Source organism: Pimephales promelas, chromosome 2 (assembly GCF_988280905.1).
Source record: "Pimephales promelas chromosome 2, fPimPro1.hap1.1, whole genome shotgun sequence".
In the NCBI taxonomy this organism is placed as follows: Eukaryota; Metazoa; Chordata; class Actinopteri; order Cypriniformes; family Leuciscidae; genus Pimephales; species Pimephales promelas.
In genome coordinates this window covers 7,944,189-7,961,162 of record NC_142770.1, presented here as the reverse complement: position 1 = coordinate 7,961,162, position 16,974 = coordinate 7,944,189, and the positions used below count along the sequence as shown (strand labels likewise).

At 37.7% G+C, this 16,974-nt stretch overlaps 1 protein-coding gene across 11 annotated transcripts in view; it reads right to left on the bottom strand.

Moving 5' to 3' along the window:
• Positions 1 to 15,333: 15,333 nt before the first annotated feature.
• Positions 15,334 to 16,974, bottom strand: part of r3hdm1 (R3H domain containing 1) — a 46,666-nt gene continuing 45,025 nt past the window's right edge. For all 11 annotated transcript variants that reach the window (XM_089134293.1, XM_089134308.1, XM_089134290.1 and 8 more), the window contains one exon: positions 15,334 to 16,734. In XM_089134293.1, the coding sequence (XP_088990419.1) occupies positions 16,400 to 16,734 (335 nt within the window). In that variant the 3' untranslated portion in view covers positions 15,334 to 16,399. The remainder of the gene's footprint in view (positions 16,735 to 16,974) is intronic.

The window sequence follows — 16,974 nt, the reverse complement described above, 5'->3', positions numbered from 1 at the left end:
TCGCTTTAAACTGAAGATTCATTTTCCTCAAGTGGAGGTGACTGCGAGAGAGTGCAAATGAGATCAGGACTGCGGTGAGGCACATTGAAGGGAGAATTTCAAACATACATCACATGACATGAGAGAGAACTGAAGATTTGACATTTCCCCTGAACAAGACCATCTAACTCTCTCTCTCTCTCTCTCTCTCTCTCACACACACACACACACACACACTTGTTGGGGCCGGTTAACTTTAAAAGGTGTCGGCTTGCACTTGGAATGGGAAACAGATCTTATCTATCACTTCAGAGGTTTGTCAGTGGGCCGTCCAGTCTTAAACACAGAATTAGTAGTAACTTGAGATCACAATTGACACCATTTACTTTTTACACAATAACAGTAATACATCCTATTTAATTTTAACTTTACCTCAGAAATGTATCACATTACGGAATTGATTTATTCCAAATGGGAGTTAATGCTCTTCCGCTTCACGTTGTCAAGACACAGAATATATACAAAAATAAATACAAATTTCAACTACGTTCTGCTCACTTTAAATGAACATTACTATATGATCTTATGGTTTTACATTTGTTTGTGGTTTTAGGGAGTTTGTAGTACAGATTTCTCCTGCGACGGTGGAATGAACCAGAAGCATTTCACAATTATTCCACCTGTCAATCACAGGGTAAGAACAAAAGACCAAAACATGTCCCTACGTTCAGTTTTAAGTCTGTCTTCAGAGGGTGAACTGTTCATTTAAAGGTCATTAATATGAAGCCAAGTTTTGTCAAGACATTTTTAATAAGCGAACACTACTGTAAAAACCTGTCTTATGAAATTAAATACAACATGTCAGCTTGAAATATGAGTAACTCCAAAAAATCCCCCAGGGTGAATGAAGTAGCTAACAATAACTACAGTTCCTGGAGAGATTATGTTTAAGTGCAGTTTATTAAAACATTACTTGCGTTCTGTTCACAAAGTGTTCACTAACCGGACTGAAGAATTTGTTCGCAAACTGCCTGGACAGAACGATTCGTTCACAAACTGGACAGAACGATTCATTCATTCACAAACTGGACAGAACGATTCATTCACTAAGTGGACAGAAGAATTTGTTCATAAACTGGACAGAACGATTCGTTCACAAAGTGGACAGAAGAATTTGTTCAAAAACTGGATAGAATGATTCATTCTCAAAGTGGACATAAGATTCATTCCCAAACTGGACAGAATGATTTGTTCACAAAGTGGACAGAAGATTCAACACAAACTGGACAGAACGATTCATACATTCACAAACTGGACAGAATGATTTGTTCACAAAGTGAACAGAAGATTCATTCACAAACTGGACAGAACGAATTGTTCACAAAGTGGACATAAAATTCATTCACAAACTGGACAGAACGATTCATTCATTCACAAACTGGACAGAATGACGTGTTCACAAAGTGGACAGAAGATTCATTCACAAACAGGACAGAACGATTTGTTCACAAAGTGGACAGAAGATTCATTCACAAACTGGACAGAATGATTCATTCATTCACATACTGGACAGAACGATTCATTCATTCACAAGCTGAACAGATGACTCTTTCACAAACTGAACTAAACGCTTCGTTCACAAACTGGACTAAAGCATTTGATTACGAATCAGACTCAACAAATCATTCATAAATACAACTGAATCATTCATAAAATGGACAGAATGACCACTGAACCTTTTGTTCACAAATTAGACTGAATGAATCATTTAAAAATCAGACTGAACAATCCGATCATTTATCTGAGTGAACCATTCATTCACAAATTAGACTGAATGAATCCTTCACAAATCGAACTGAACAATTAATTTACAAACCAGACTGAACAAATCATTGTCAAATTACCAATCGGATCAAGTTCCTGAATAAAAGAAACTATTTTAACTTCATAAAAATGATACACTTCCCTTCTTCAAGTCTCATAAAAATGAAGACAAAGCTAAATAAAACCATCAGGACTTGTCAAAGAAGCACTTAGTTGGCAGCGTGTGCAAGTTCCCCGTGATTGTCAACATATGTGCTATTTTACGCTTTTGATCCACAGAACGTGACAAACTGATTGGAGACTTCATACAGTGCTTGTGAGTTATGCTTGTGTGACAAGACCCCCATAATTCCCTGGGTGTGGACGGTAGTGACATAGGGGAAAGTCTTTTGTGGTAAATCTATCTCTGAGGTCTTTGATGTGGAGTCGAGGATGTGTCGTTTGTCAGTGTCGCAACAATAAGAGCGAAATCTCATTACCGGCCCATTCAGATCTCACTGTAGAAAGGCGACTGCATCAAACTGCCATTTGTTGGCCCAACATTTCCTCCACAAATAAGGGAGCCCAAGACTGAACCCTGAGGTACTCCAGAACCTAGAAGAAAACTATGTGGAGGGAAGCGTCTGTGGTAAACGCCATAAAACTGCAGGTCTACTTGAGAGAGCGAGTCGACAGCTGCAATGCAGATTTGTGATACCACACACTTAGATAACAGAGATGGAAGGAAGCGCGGACCACTTCCACCCTGGCACACAGGAAATGGGATTCAATAAATGCAGCAAGAAAAAAAATGTACACTCTTAGAAGAAATGGTTCTATTTAGAATCAGAAATGGTTCCATCCCCCGCTTCATATATGGAACTCCAAAATGGTTCTATATAGAACCATTTTTTTTGTAAAAGGTTCTATTGGCCAAGAATGGAACCCCAGGGTTCTATAAAGAACCCAGAGGAACCCTTTTTAAGAGTGTATAACACCTTTTAGGGGTTCCAAATACGTAGCGCTGATAGAACCTTTTCTTCTAAGAGTGTACTGCTTTCAACACTTAAAGGGTTAGTTCACCCAAAAATGAAAATTCTGTCAGTATTTACTCACCCTCATGTTGTTCCAACCCCGTAAGACCTTCGTTCATCTTCGAAACACAAATTAAGATATTTAAGATATTAAGATCGCTCCTGCATACAGTCCGTAGGCTTCTTGAGGGACTGGCTCTTGCTGTCCCCGAAAAGTCATAAAAGACATAGTTAAAATAGTCCAAGTGGCTACAGGGGCTCAATCTTAAGTTTATCAAACGACGAGAATACTTTTGTGCGCAAAAAACAACAAAAATAACGACTTTATTTCAACTATTCGTTTATTTCTCCCTCTGCGCGAGTCAGGTTACTAGTTTAATAGCGTATCTGTTATTGTACGTCACACGCATCACACACACATGACCAGCGTCGGCCAATAGTAAGCCTACGTGTGACGTGGCTCTACGCAATCACACTACATTAACTGACTACAGGCTTATGGAGAAGGAAGTGAATAGTTGAAATAAAGTCGTTATTTTTGTTGTTTTTTGCGCACAAAAGTGTTCTCGTCGTTTGATAAAGTTAAGATTGAGCCCCTGTAGTCACTTGGACTATTTTAACGATGTCTTTAATGACTTTCGGGGACAGCAAGACGGAGGCAGTCCCTCAAGAAGCCTATGGACTGTATGCAGGAGCGATCTTAATATCTTAAATATCTTAATTTGTGTTCCGAAGATGAACGAAGGTCTTACGGGGTTGGAACAACATGAGGGTGAGTAAATACTGACAGAATTTTCATTTTTGGGTGAACTAACCCTTTAAATGAGTAGTTTTGAAATTTTAAATTGTGAAAATTTCTTAATCACCCATAATCATTCCAAATTTCGTCAGTAAAAGGAGGTGAATAGTAGAACTTCTAGGTTGCTCTCTTTCATACAATGAATGTGGATGGAGACTCTAAAACGAAAAAAAAAGTAACTATTCTCAGTAACTATTTCTCCATCCATCCTTTAGCCATTCTAATAGTGGGTGTAACTATTCTTCTTAATGCTCTATTCTTGTTCACTACTATTCTCTCAGTCTTTGTTTGCATCAGTCTTTTGTTTCACCCTCTTTCTGTGAGTTGCAGAGGGAGGCGTTCCTCCGGAGCAACAGCGTGCCCTGTTGACGACGGTGGCGGTCTGCGTGTGTTTAAAGGGCTCAGTTGCGGTTCACACGCCGGGAGATCGCATTGGCATGCAGCCTTTGATCCTTTGAGGGTTCTCAGAGCGTCCTCTGGTTTTAGGCAAGCATGTGTGTGTGTGTGTGTGCGTTAGCATAATTAAGTTATGGTTCACAATTGAAAAAGGTCAACAAGGGCACGGTTTTGGGTTCTTCTACGAGAACCGTTTCTCACACAGAATTCTGTCCGCATACGAACCTCAATGAGACGAGAAAGTCTTAGAAACTAAAGAGAGTGAACTACATAGGCAGCATTTTAAGATAAGAGACAATTTGATTCAAATATAATTAATTAAAAGACGAAACTATTGATAAAACAATAGTTCAATTCAATTAAAATGCAACTATTTGACCCAATCTTTGTGTTTTGAGATAATATAGTTAGCTTAGCAACATGCTAACACCATTTCAAAACTATTTAAATCAAGCCTCCTGTTATAAATGCTAATTGCAGACATAATTGTGTGATGTTGCTGCCGACGTATGTTTCTACATTTCTAGTTAAGCTCGCTGTCTTAGAAGGCGGTGGGCAACAAGGCAACTCGCTAGGTTTTGGAACGGAGGCACACTCTCTGTAATTCTCTCCATAAACTCCATGCTGCGATACAGATGCTAACACCGCATGCAGTCAGGGCCGTTTTAATAAAGGCACTACAGCAGGAAACTCTTTGAACTCCTCTTTTATGATGGAAGTTACTCATTTAATGATTTCACTTACACTTCCTAGCCGCCTTCACAGGACAAACAGTTTACTTAAACAGCTCGTCTTTACGCGCTGGCCCTGAGCCCTTTATGAAAGGTGTGGCAGCTTTTCTAGAAAAGAGAAAAAAAAAAACAATTTGACTAGTATAGTGTGATAAGTTATTTTGTATTTTTTTGTATTTGAAAACTCAAAACTCACAGAGTTGCCAAAAGCTGCTAAGAATGTCTTGGAAAAACATCAGGGTTTACATTTAATTTATTTAAGAAATTCATATTTATATTAAAATAAAATTGACTTTTTGTAGCGATATATTAAGCATCGCTCACACATAAGTCACTGTCTTTTGCTCAACAAGGTGATTCACATGACCAACTGAACCTAGTGTGAAATCTGGTTTCGCTCTCGCGCGAAATTCCCATCAAGTGGATTCACTTGAAAATTCGCGAAACAATGGTAAACGTAATCAAACATTCAAAAAAATGTACGTAGCGCAGAGATAAATGCTGGGTTCAAAAAGATCGTATTTATGAGTTGAATGCACATGAATGGAACCACAAAGTCGGAATTACAAGTGGGAAACTGGGATTTTGTTGGTGAGAAAACGTTGAATGCAAGGGATGTAGTAGTTGTCAGTAAATTTGTTCATTTACTATAAAACTAGCAAAGTTACATGTGCAAAATATGATATTGTTCAAGATAGAATATAACGAGTCAGTGTACAGTGCCTAGATTGACTAAAAACATTGAAAAAATTATAAATGTCAATACTAGTTACTAGGTGGCCTTGAATCCAAGGCAGCTAACAAGTACATCTTTCATCAAATTCAATGAGAAATCTTCAAAAACCTGGCAACAATGGTATCATCAATGTAGCTTTTTTTATACCTTCCAATACTATTCCATTTTCTTCTCCCAGTTCTTTCCTGTCATCTTTCTACTTTCCTATTGATTAAAAAGAAATAACAAAAAGATTAAAAAAAATAGCAGGCCTACACATAATGACTTTTTGCCTGTTAGCATAGCGGCTAACTCCACAAAGCTGGAAATCCGAGAAGTCCCAATCCATTCATCCGATTAGCACTTCCGCATGCCATTCCTCAGTATTCAACCTCACATGGTCTTAATGGAGGTCCTCCTGCATGCCCAGTGACCAAATGAACGTGATTATGATTAAAAACGTCTGAGCCTAACTCAAACAGGGACTTTATCCGTTCACACTGACCCAATTCAGATGATTGCCAGGCTTAATGGGTGCCTGATTTTGATCTTTGCCAAATATTGTTCCTAAACCACATAAAATATCAGGAATAGCAGCAAAGATTCCTCAAAAATTCTGTTATAATTTCTACGGATGAGTGTTCCAAAGATATGCCTGGGCAATCCATGTTTCTATCCAAAAATATAAGCCAAAACAACATTTGGATTATCTCCAAACATTTGGTCAGTTGGCTTTTGCGACATCCAATCTGGGCCATCGGCAGCGGGGGACAACCGGGAAAGCTGTCCAGGGGCCTGGGCCAGGGCCAATTACTGGGGATGGGACCCCCTAAGGGCCTCCTATATGTGGGACCCACCCACAAAAAATATGTTTTTTTTCCACATTTAAGCAACAGAACGGCTTGAATTATAAAAGCATCTGCTAAATGAATAAATGGAAAAGTATGTTTACGGATCTATTTTTACTTTTTCTTTTAACAAAAATAGATATGGACAACATGTCAGCCATTCATTTCTCCCCAAGTATCACACTGAATATTTAATTATAAGCCAATTAGCAAGCGTATAATCGTTTATTGAATTTGCAGTTATGAATCCTGTGTACATGCAGGTGCTGCTGCGTGGGCGAGTTTTGCTTGTGATAAATAACAGAACTCTTAATGTTTCTTTTACGCACACAAAACCAGCCCCGAGAGAGATGAACCACACAAAAATGATACTTTTATGCAAATATGCGGTGTTGCTTGGTGCTTTTAAACTCGTATGAGGAGTACTTTTAATAACGCTGTCCCATTTACAGACCATTTGGGAGAAAATATTACAACAGCGAACTGCAAGTCACCAAAACACCATCCACCGTTTTAAATATGCACTGAAACTTTTTACTCAGAAAAGTACCTTGTAACTCAATGTAGGCTGTTTTGTGTTTTCAACGCATCTTAAATTGACCTTCATCCAGATTGCTTTGTGAATGCGATTTTAGCATAACATTTCAGCAAAGTATTGTGCCATATTGTGTCAATAATTAACACTCAAGAGTTTGTTGTTGTTGCAATTATTAAGAAAAAAAATGATCTCTGGATCCAAATATACCTAATTTCCTACTATATAGTAGGCGAAAAACAGAATGTTAAATGAGTACACTGTAAAAAAAAATACACAACATCACAACATATTTTCTTTTGTCAAATCAACTTTATAATAATTTATGTAGTTGAGATAACTTATTATTTTGAGTTTCTGATGATTAAATTACTTTTTTTACAGTGTAATCACAACATTTTTTCTTTTGTCAAATCAACTTAATTTATTTAGTTCAGACAATATATAATTTTGAGTTTCTGATGATTAAATCAATCACCTTCGTTGTATTAACTCACTTTCTCCAGTTCAATGAACTTAAAAATTTAAGGCAACCAGGTTACTTACTTTTTTAAGTTAAACCAACAATATTTTTTTACAGTGTAGTAAGTCTGAATGCACTGTAAAAAATGATTTTTTTAGTAGTAAATACTACTAAAAAAACAATGTAATTTACATGAAAAAGTTAGTTCAGGCAAGAATTTAAAAAACTAAGTAGATTCTATATCAATACTTATTTCAAGCGAGTAGAAATGAAAGTGTAAATATCAACTCAATAAAATTAAGTAAAAATTACTCAACTTTTCTGATACTGTGGTTCCCATCATGCACTGGACCTTGAATAATTAATGAGGTTCATTGTTCACTGGTTTCCAGCTGTATTTACACTGTTTTATCATTGATTTTTGTTGTCAGTATTAGTAACTTGCCATTTTGTGACATTTCGAGTAAATTTTTTGCTCAAACTAACACATTCAAACACAAAAACGACCCATCAAATGTTACCGCCATTGTGTATTGTCTACCAAGTATTGAGGTCTTTGCATTCATCTGACATGATGTAATGCAAATTACTTAGAAGATCTAAGTAAAGCACATACTATAAACTAATAAAATTCTATTTTATTCTATAGACTAATAAAATTCAATAGTATTGTTTTCGTGAAAGGTAATGCAAAGGCAAAGGAAATTTCAGCTAAAACGGTATTAATCATCCTTTTACAAGCCAAGTTAAAATTACTTATTTTCTGTAAAGTTTACTTAATTCCATTTTTATTCCAAGTAAATTTAACTTAAAGATTTCTAATTAAAGCTACTGATAAATATCTTTAGGTTTTTACTTGGCAAATGTTTTTAGCATTTTTCGAGTGAAAAAAGTTGCCTAGCTTTTTTCAAGTAAATCCTACTCCAATTTTTTTTCAGTATTCATAAAACAATAAAATACGCAGATAACTTATGAGATTCTAAAGTGCGCATCTGATAAATATTTTACTATCCCATGAGGCCACAGGAGAGGATTTGTAAATTATAGTGAAGTGACGCGAAAAGTCACATGACAGTGACAACATGTCGGATGTAACATCAAGGTTTTATTCATGCTACATAGCACATACTCTTTTAGCAAGTTCCTTCCTCATCAAATGTACTACTAAGTATGTGATTTCAGAGGTAACTTATGGCTATGAAAATTTGTTAGCGCCATCAAAACAAATTTCCAACTTGTTTTGGCAAAATGTGAATTACACAGCGTGAATTACACAGCGGAGTATACTTCAGCCTAGTTCACACTACATGATTTTAAGCCCGATTTAAGCCAGATTTGCAAATCGTTGAGCTCGCCGACAGAATCGCGGGTGATTAGCAGGTGATGAACGCTCGCCAATCTCTTACTATGGAAGAGCCAACAATGAATTAAACAGATGCTAGCAGACGCCTCGTCGTCGCAGGACTCACGTGATGTCATGAGCTACAGCCAATCAGAGCAAGGCATGGGTTGAGGTCAGTATTCTTAGCTGGGTATTGGCGCGCGTGCTGTTTCGCGCCATTTCGCCATTAATTTTCGTGACAAAATGTGGTTTGTAGACACGATAGAATCGTTGTGTGACATAGTTGTTGTCAACTCGCGTTGCGGATCAATCACGTGTCATGTGGTGTGAACAGTCCTGATTTTACAGAGAGCAAGTCATGTAGAGAGTCAGGCCGGCGTTTTAAAATCATGTAGTGCAAACTAGGCTTAAGACTACCTTTCATTTCTGAAGAATTTCATCCTGTGTTATCATTTCTATTTGATCACTCTTCCATCAGACATTTTTCTAACACAAAATTAAATTAAAAATGCTAAATAACCATATTTTAATATTTAAAATGTTGCATATTCATACAGTTTTAAAAATTAGTAAACAGCGTACACTGAAACACATCTGGTAAGTCGTAAGCCAGCAACTCTTTCCAAACATGCTCCAGTCGTAGCCCGTATACGGCTAAACAACGTGCCAAAATGTGTTTGTGCTCTGTCAGGAATTCTCATTAAAATCTGTCATCTGAATCAAACCCTCTCTGTACTGAAGCATACTGTGCTTGGTATTCTCTGTAAAAGTCCTGCCTTTGTTTTTCCATATGGCTTTGGCGTGTTAGCATCATTATGCTAGAACGCTTAGCCTGCAGCTATGGGCATTAGCATAGCAAGAAAATCCTGTCCGTTCAGGCCAGCTGCCAGTCGCCTGCAGACGCATCAGTGCGAGTTGTTTTCCAGGCAACTAGAGACGTCTCCAATGAAATCTCTTCTGGAAATAAATCGTCTCGGATAGGTGGTTGACTGATCCAAAAGCTGTTAGTATAAACTTTAGGAACTGTATTGTTGTGAAGGGCTTCAGGACATTTGTATGTGCTTTTGACATATGGACTTTTAGATGTATTACGACTTGGAAAGAAATGGTTCCGACCATCTTTACCCATCTGTTACCTCAGGAAACAGTCTCATTTCTCTTTTTTTTCCCTCTGCGCGATCTCTGTGAAGACTGGATGGGAAAAAACTGATGCGTTTTCTGGAGTTTGCGCCATCACTCACACCAACAAACAACAGCACTTTGGGGATTGCATCTATCAAAACCTGAGAGGAGAAGATGTTCAAACTACCTCTGATCTATCAATCATTCAATTTATAAAACCATAGAGAAACCGTCATGGGTCATGAGAATGAAAGATAGAGAGATATGGGAGGTAGAGTAACCACAGCAGATAAATTGTACCCCTGCAGCTGATCCGTGACCTTCCGTTGCACATTGAGAAAGTGGCTCCAGCTAGAGCATTTAACCCAAAAAGAGGACCTGAGTGAGAGCAGGACCTAGCCCATAACTCATAGCAGGGATCAATAAAGGCGCCTCAAAATAGGTAATCCTAATTTTGGCCAAATTCTAAGGTAACATAAAGCCTAGGAAATCCCACAATGCATCACAACCCCAGAATTCTGATTATCAATTATTTTAACATATTAAAAGAAGATATTATATACTATAATTTCGTTGAAATGAGATAAAAATGGCTATGCAGGCGTTTTCCCCAAACTAATGCTAATATTGATTTGTAAAACCTTTAAAACATTTAAGTGCGACCTTCCCTTCAAAAATCAATGTGAGTAAATAAATAATATATTAACAATTTTGCCCCCACCCCCGCTGGTTACCTTCAGGAATAGTGAATTAAGACCTCTGACCTGCAGAATCATCCGAGAGGCCACGTCCATTTCCGAATCTTTCTTTAAAAGGAAATAAAAACGAACTACGGCTCAAAGAATCTGCAGGTTTTGAAAAGGGACAAAAATGTTGGAGAGGAAGTCAAAGAAATGACGAGAGCCTTGGACAGACAAAAGCAATTAGGATGATGGTGGGGGTGACCATCCTCGTTCAACATTTGAGAGAGCGAGAAACATATCAATGGGGTGGAGGCCTTGAGTGAGATGAAAGACCCCCAGAGTGAAGGAGAGGCCCCGAACAACAGGACCCTCGGCACTGGAGTGTGCGCGTGGGGCGGGGGGGGATTTCTGTGTCCAAAATTGGCCCTAAACCTCTTATGATTACCCCCCTCCCCCTTAAAATTGTATAGCTGGGATGGCTTCCATCAAGTCGCTATGGCAACATGGAGTGGCCTGATGAAGGGTTTGTGACAGTATTTCAGAGTTACAGATCTCAGACAGATGGATCTATTATAAACAGACAGACAAATAGATAGATAGATGGATAGATAGATAGATAGATAGATAGATAGATAGATAGATAGATAGATAGATAGATAGATAGATAGATAGATAGATAGATAGATAGATAGATAGATAGATAGATAGATAGATAGATAGATAGATAGATAGATATCGGACAGAGAGATAGATAGGTAGGAATAGAGACGGACGAATAGACAGACAGATATACAGATAAATAGATAGACAAAAAGATAGACAGACAGACAGATATATAGATAGACAGACAAACAGATAGACAGAGATATATAGAAAGATATCGGACAGACAGACAGACAGACAGACAGACAGACAGACAGACAGACAGACAGACAGATAGATAGATAGATAGATAGATAGATAGATAGATAGATAGATAGATAGATAGATAGATAGATAGATAGATAGATAGATAGATAGATAGATAGACAAAAAAACTTTCCAAATGAAATATAACAATATGTTTGCTCATGTTACTGTAAAAAAAAAATGTTTTAATTTATTTATAACAATTGTGTGAAACTGTGGAATATTCATCTAATCTAAAAATGTAATTTAAAACAATGTTTATATATATATATATATATATATATATTACAGTTTGGTGCTAAATAGGATTCTTCATCTTTAGGAAAAGTTTGATATTGTTGTGTGCTGTAATGCACGTTTCTGGACAGCTGTGTGAGCGAGATGCCTCTGCTGTCCCACAGCAAGGTGGACAGTTGACCTGTGACCCCTGTGGAACCAGGGTCAAAGGTCAACAGGGTCTCAGAGGGTCAAGCTACAAATCATTATCTGGCCAAGCTAAAGCACTACACTGATTACAATGACAGAAGCACTCTATCTATCATATCTATCTATCTATCTATCTATCTATCTATCTATCTATCTATCTATCTATCTATCTATCTATCTATCTATCTATGAATGAGGTGAATTTCCAATGTAACTTTTAGCGTCTCTCATTATCAGTGAGAATTGAATTACATCTGCCACAATGAGTATCAGGTGAACATGTCTAGGCATGTAGAAACACGTCCAGCCATTGGCTCTGACCGACAGGAGTGTGTAGGACAGCTGGTCTGTCATCACACCCTCTCCTCCTCCTCTGGGCCCACGGCCACCGGAGTGCCACAATTATCCATCATATCCAAATCGACAGCATTTCAATCCTGAAAAGTAAAGACTGTGAACACCGTCTGGGCCCAAACTGGCTATTCTGAGCTCTAAACAGCACTTTTCTGATCTCGTCCCATGCAAAACACCTTTCCTGACACCTGCTATAATGGCAAGACACGCTTGTCGGTTAATTTATGCAGGACACACACTCGCTCTCGACTGGCAGGGAGCCGCTGCCCCATATTTTGTCCTGACAAATTCTCCATCTGGCATCAATTATATGACAGAAAACCAGGGAATAGAGGTTTAAACACTTTGAGTTCATATAAACAGTGATATTGCTGTCCTAATATAATGATTTAGTTTTAAATTCAGTGTAATTTGTTACTAAAAAAAAAGCATATTTTGAGTAGGCCATGGAAAGACAATTTTAAATCACCAAACAGTTATGACACTTAATAATGGGGTGTTATTAAAATGGTATTAGTTTTGAGTGATGAGGTCGTTTGTATCCAACACATACCGTCTTAATCACATGGAAATGAGCCAAACACAGACGTAGTCCAATAAAACAGCCTTTAACAAAGGTTATAAATCTTAAATGTGTTTGAGAAAGATACTATGACCATCTGTGCTATTAGAAAATAAAGCGCCCATATTGTCTACATTTGTCAAAGCAGAACATACTTCAACGGACGTACTTTGTCCTTGTGACTCAAGCGATTCTGCTGCCAAAAGTTAAAATATTTTTACACAAAATTAGATTAAAACACAAAATATGTGTATTTAATTCACGAGGTGAATTAAACATGCATCGAAATTCGTCGTGTAACAATAATATATCCCGTGAAACACTTACCGCAATTGTTTCTCATAATATTAATGTACAATTTAGTGTAGCCTAACGTTAGCCTATTATGGAAAAAACGGTTGTTTGAAGCCTTATCAATGTTAGTACAATGGCGCCCTCTGGTGTTTCGTTGAAGAGTTACAGTCTCGTCTCACAACTGTAGGTGGATACATAGACAGTAAAGGGTCAATGACGTGATTCTCGTTTTGTTGTTTGTTTGTTCGAATCTACTAAAAATATTCAGAAATTAAATGAATTAAAATTAAATACATGTCTTATTTGAAGACATGTTCTTAAAAGTATTACAAGTAAATTTGAAATGTCTGTGGGTCTATAATAAAGGTTCCTGATGAAATACTTAGTTTGGCAGTCTTTTATTATTATACATTTTTTCTTAAAAATGGTTTAAACATTGAAACTATTAAAATGATTATTAATAAATGATTATCTACACCACAGCTATATGTATTCAATTAAACAACATATTTTAGATATGATCCGATTTTGTTATATTTTATTAAATATGTGTCTGCTTTTATCAGAGTAATTTCAACAAAATTATTGACTTCTTGTTTTTACTTGGTAGATTCAAAGCTGCACTGTGTAACTCTTTTAGTTTATTCTTAGCTAAAAACACTTAGTTCTTTCAAAAATATATGTGCTCATCAATGTATATTTACTTTGTTCAAGTAAGAAAGTATTCTCGTGAGTGTATAATATGCAATAAGCCATTGAAAATACATACGGTAAGGGGTTCTAATGTCGGTCGCCATGTTGCTCCTCCATCTTGAAAGTACATTAGCCAAAGAGGGACATACCCATTATAATTCAAGCTTCGCCTCTCGCGTTTACGACCTCATGGACGAGGTCGAACTGGAAGCCATGTTAATCTTGGACTACATTGGCCACCGTAGGAGTTAAAACGAAATCGGAATTCAGAGGAACAGAAACTAATATTCACTGGATGGTCATATACCTTTTCACCACTAGATGGGGGTAAAAATCAATATCACGAGTAGGTCGTTTGTAAACTGGGTGAACACAAATATTACACTTCTACGTCGCCTACGTATGTGATTTAAACGATTTTTATCATCTTTGTCATGACCCATATGCAATCCTCCCTGTGCTAATGTTTTGTATATGGTTTATAATCCTAACAGACCTTTCAAACACATTCATCAGCATTTCCTGTATCATTCCAGGTGAGTTGGCTTTCGCGTGTACCCGCAGCTGCGGCATCAGTTCACGCGCTGCTCCATTAAACCGCCCACATCCTGTCCGGCTCTTCCGCGGGGTGTCTGATTGAAAGCAAGCGTTTCTTTGTTTGATATCAGACAGGCATGTGAACAAAGACAAACACCCCCGCGGATCCTCCGGTGTGTAATCCGGGGTTGACAGATCTCGTCTCCGCAGCCTGTCTGAGCAGGTTCTGAAGCAAATATCCGTCGTTGTGGATCTGGTTACAATGATCATGGAAATGTGGGTCAAGAACCCACATTTCCATAATATATATATATATATATATATATATACACATATTGTGTTTGTGTGTTCAATCGTGTTCACGATTGAAATAAATATATACTGTGTGTTCACGACTTGAAATAAATATTTAAAAATATATATGGTTTTATACAATACACAAATGTATTTAAAGGAGTAGTTCACTTTTTTTTAAAAAAAACTTTTGCTGATAATTTACTCTCCCCGATGTCATCCAAGATATCCACGTCTTTCTTTCTTCAGTTGAAAAGAAATTAAGGTTTTTGATGAAAACATTCCAGGATTTTTCTCCATATAATGGACTTCAATGGGAACCAAACGGTTCAAGACACAAATAAGAGTTTCAGTGCAGCTTCAAAGGGCTTTAAATGACACCAGATGATGAATAAGGGTCATAACTAGTGAAATGATCGCTCATTTAAATAAATAAATAAAAAAGTTTAAGTTTTATAGGCTCAAATGCTCGCCTTGCTCTGTTCTGTGATGAGCGTTCGTGACTCTCCTGTTCAAACTCGTTCATAAAAATAAACAAATCTTTAGTCATGACTCGAAAACTCATTTGGAAACTCTCATTTGGACCTTTTTGGTTTGGTTCCCACTGAAATCCATTATATGGAGAAAATCCTGTTTTCATCAAAAACCTTAATTTCTTTTCGACTGAAGAAAGAAAGATCTTGGATGACTTGGGGGTGAGTAAATTATCAGAAGTTTTTATTAAAAGTGAACTACTCCTTTAATTCCACCCCTCTTTAAAGTTGTCAATCCAATTGGACTTTTATAGTCAATAAAAACATTTGGGACATGGAAAAACCGTTATGTGTAAACATTTATTGGTTTCAAACTGAGATAAAAACAACTTGCTCCAGCAAACATTTTACAGCCTTTCATAGTCCACACATCTCACAACCAAAATAAAATAAGAGAAAAAAAAAGAGAAGAGGGGAAAGACGAGTGTGTGTGTGTGTGTGTGTGTGTGTGTGTGTGTGTGTGTGTGTGTGTGAGAGAGTGCAAACCTTTATTCCAGTGACTTTTAATAGGATAAGAAATCTAAAAACCCATAAATGGACTGTTGAATGTCCGTCGCCCCAAAGACAGGTTACGAGAAAGAAAGCGATAAAACCTTCCGTTTGGCCACTGCGCCGTTTCCATCAACGTTTAAATTAAGTTAAAAATTCAAAAACACTCAGTCCACATTCTGGAGAGCCAAAAACTGGCACTCGGACGAAGGAAAAAAAAATGACTTGCTTATTTGGATTCGGCTACAGTATAAATTATGCATTTTTGGACGTTGTTTTTCTGTCTTAGTCATTGTTCAGCGTAAAACGCGTCCCTGTTTAAAGGCACAGGTCGAAGTGTTCCCTTGTGTCCCGTCTTTAAGTTCATGGGTCAGTTGTAACATGTTTGGTTGCTTGTTTCCATTCGTTTAACAAAAAATGGCCAAAAAAATTGTACAAACAATAAGATGCGTTGTGACATTTGCGATAACCCCCCCCAAAAAAACAACATCCTCCGGTTTCAGTTTTGCACTCCTGATCTATTCAAAATGAACAAAAAAAAGTCATAAAAATAAGCCAAACATCTTATTTTGCTTCGGTTTTGGTTTCTTTTAAATAACAAAGCTTGATAGCTCAAATTCGCCTGAAACCGTGAAAGAACAATTCAACTACAACACTCGAAATGTTCTCTTTTTTTTCTTTTTTTTAACAAACTAGCGTGAAAACCACATTCGAAAGTAACAAACCCGTTTGGATCAAGCCATAGTGGTGCAAAAACAAACAAACAAACAAAACCAGGAAGGCGTGTGACTGAAATGGCAGGAAGTGAGCCTGAGGCAATGGTGGTGATTGGTGGAGAGAGGGGGAAGGGGCGTGGCCTCACTGAGAGCTGGATCTGGCGAGCGTGTGCTGTTCATTATGTCCCCTGCTAGTTCTCAGTTTGAATTTGGTGATGGAGCTGTTGAGTTTTTGGAGCGCGCTTTGCGCCGCGTACTTCGACGGGAACAAGGCCAGGATGGTGTACGTGGACGCCAGGTCGTGAGGGGGAGGGTCAGAGTTCGTGACGTCCGCTCCCTCTGATTGGTTGGGGGATGGGGTTTCGGGCAGCCATTTTATGAGAGCGCCAACTTTGCTCAGTTCTGCCAGTAAAGAGTTCGCTTCCACTCGAGTGATGCCAGCCGGAAGGTCCGTCACCTCCAAAACGCGGCCCGTGTCTGAACGCACAAAAATAACGTTACTGAAAAACTGCTAGGAGTTTATATACAGTCAACCCCATAATTATACAGACACCAGATATAAGTTTAGAAACGTCTTTACTAGTGTGTGTAGGACGCTGTAAGTTCATTTATGTAAGTGACGATAGCCAAATAAAGCAAACTGTGATGTATTATACCCAAAGATTCTTCATACAGTGACTACCAGTAAAATTTAGAAACATTTGGGACCAAGACCCG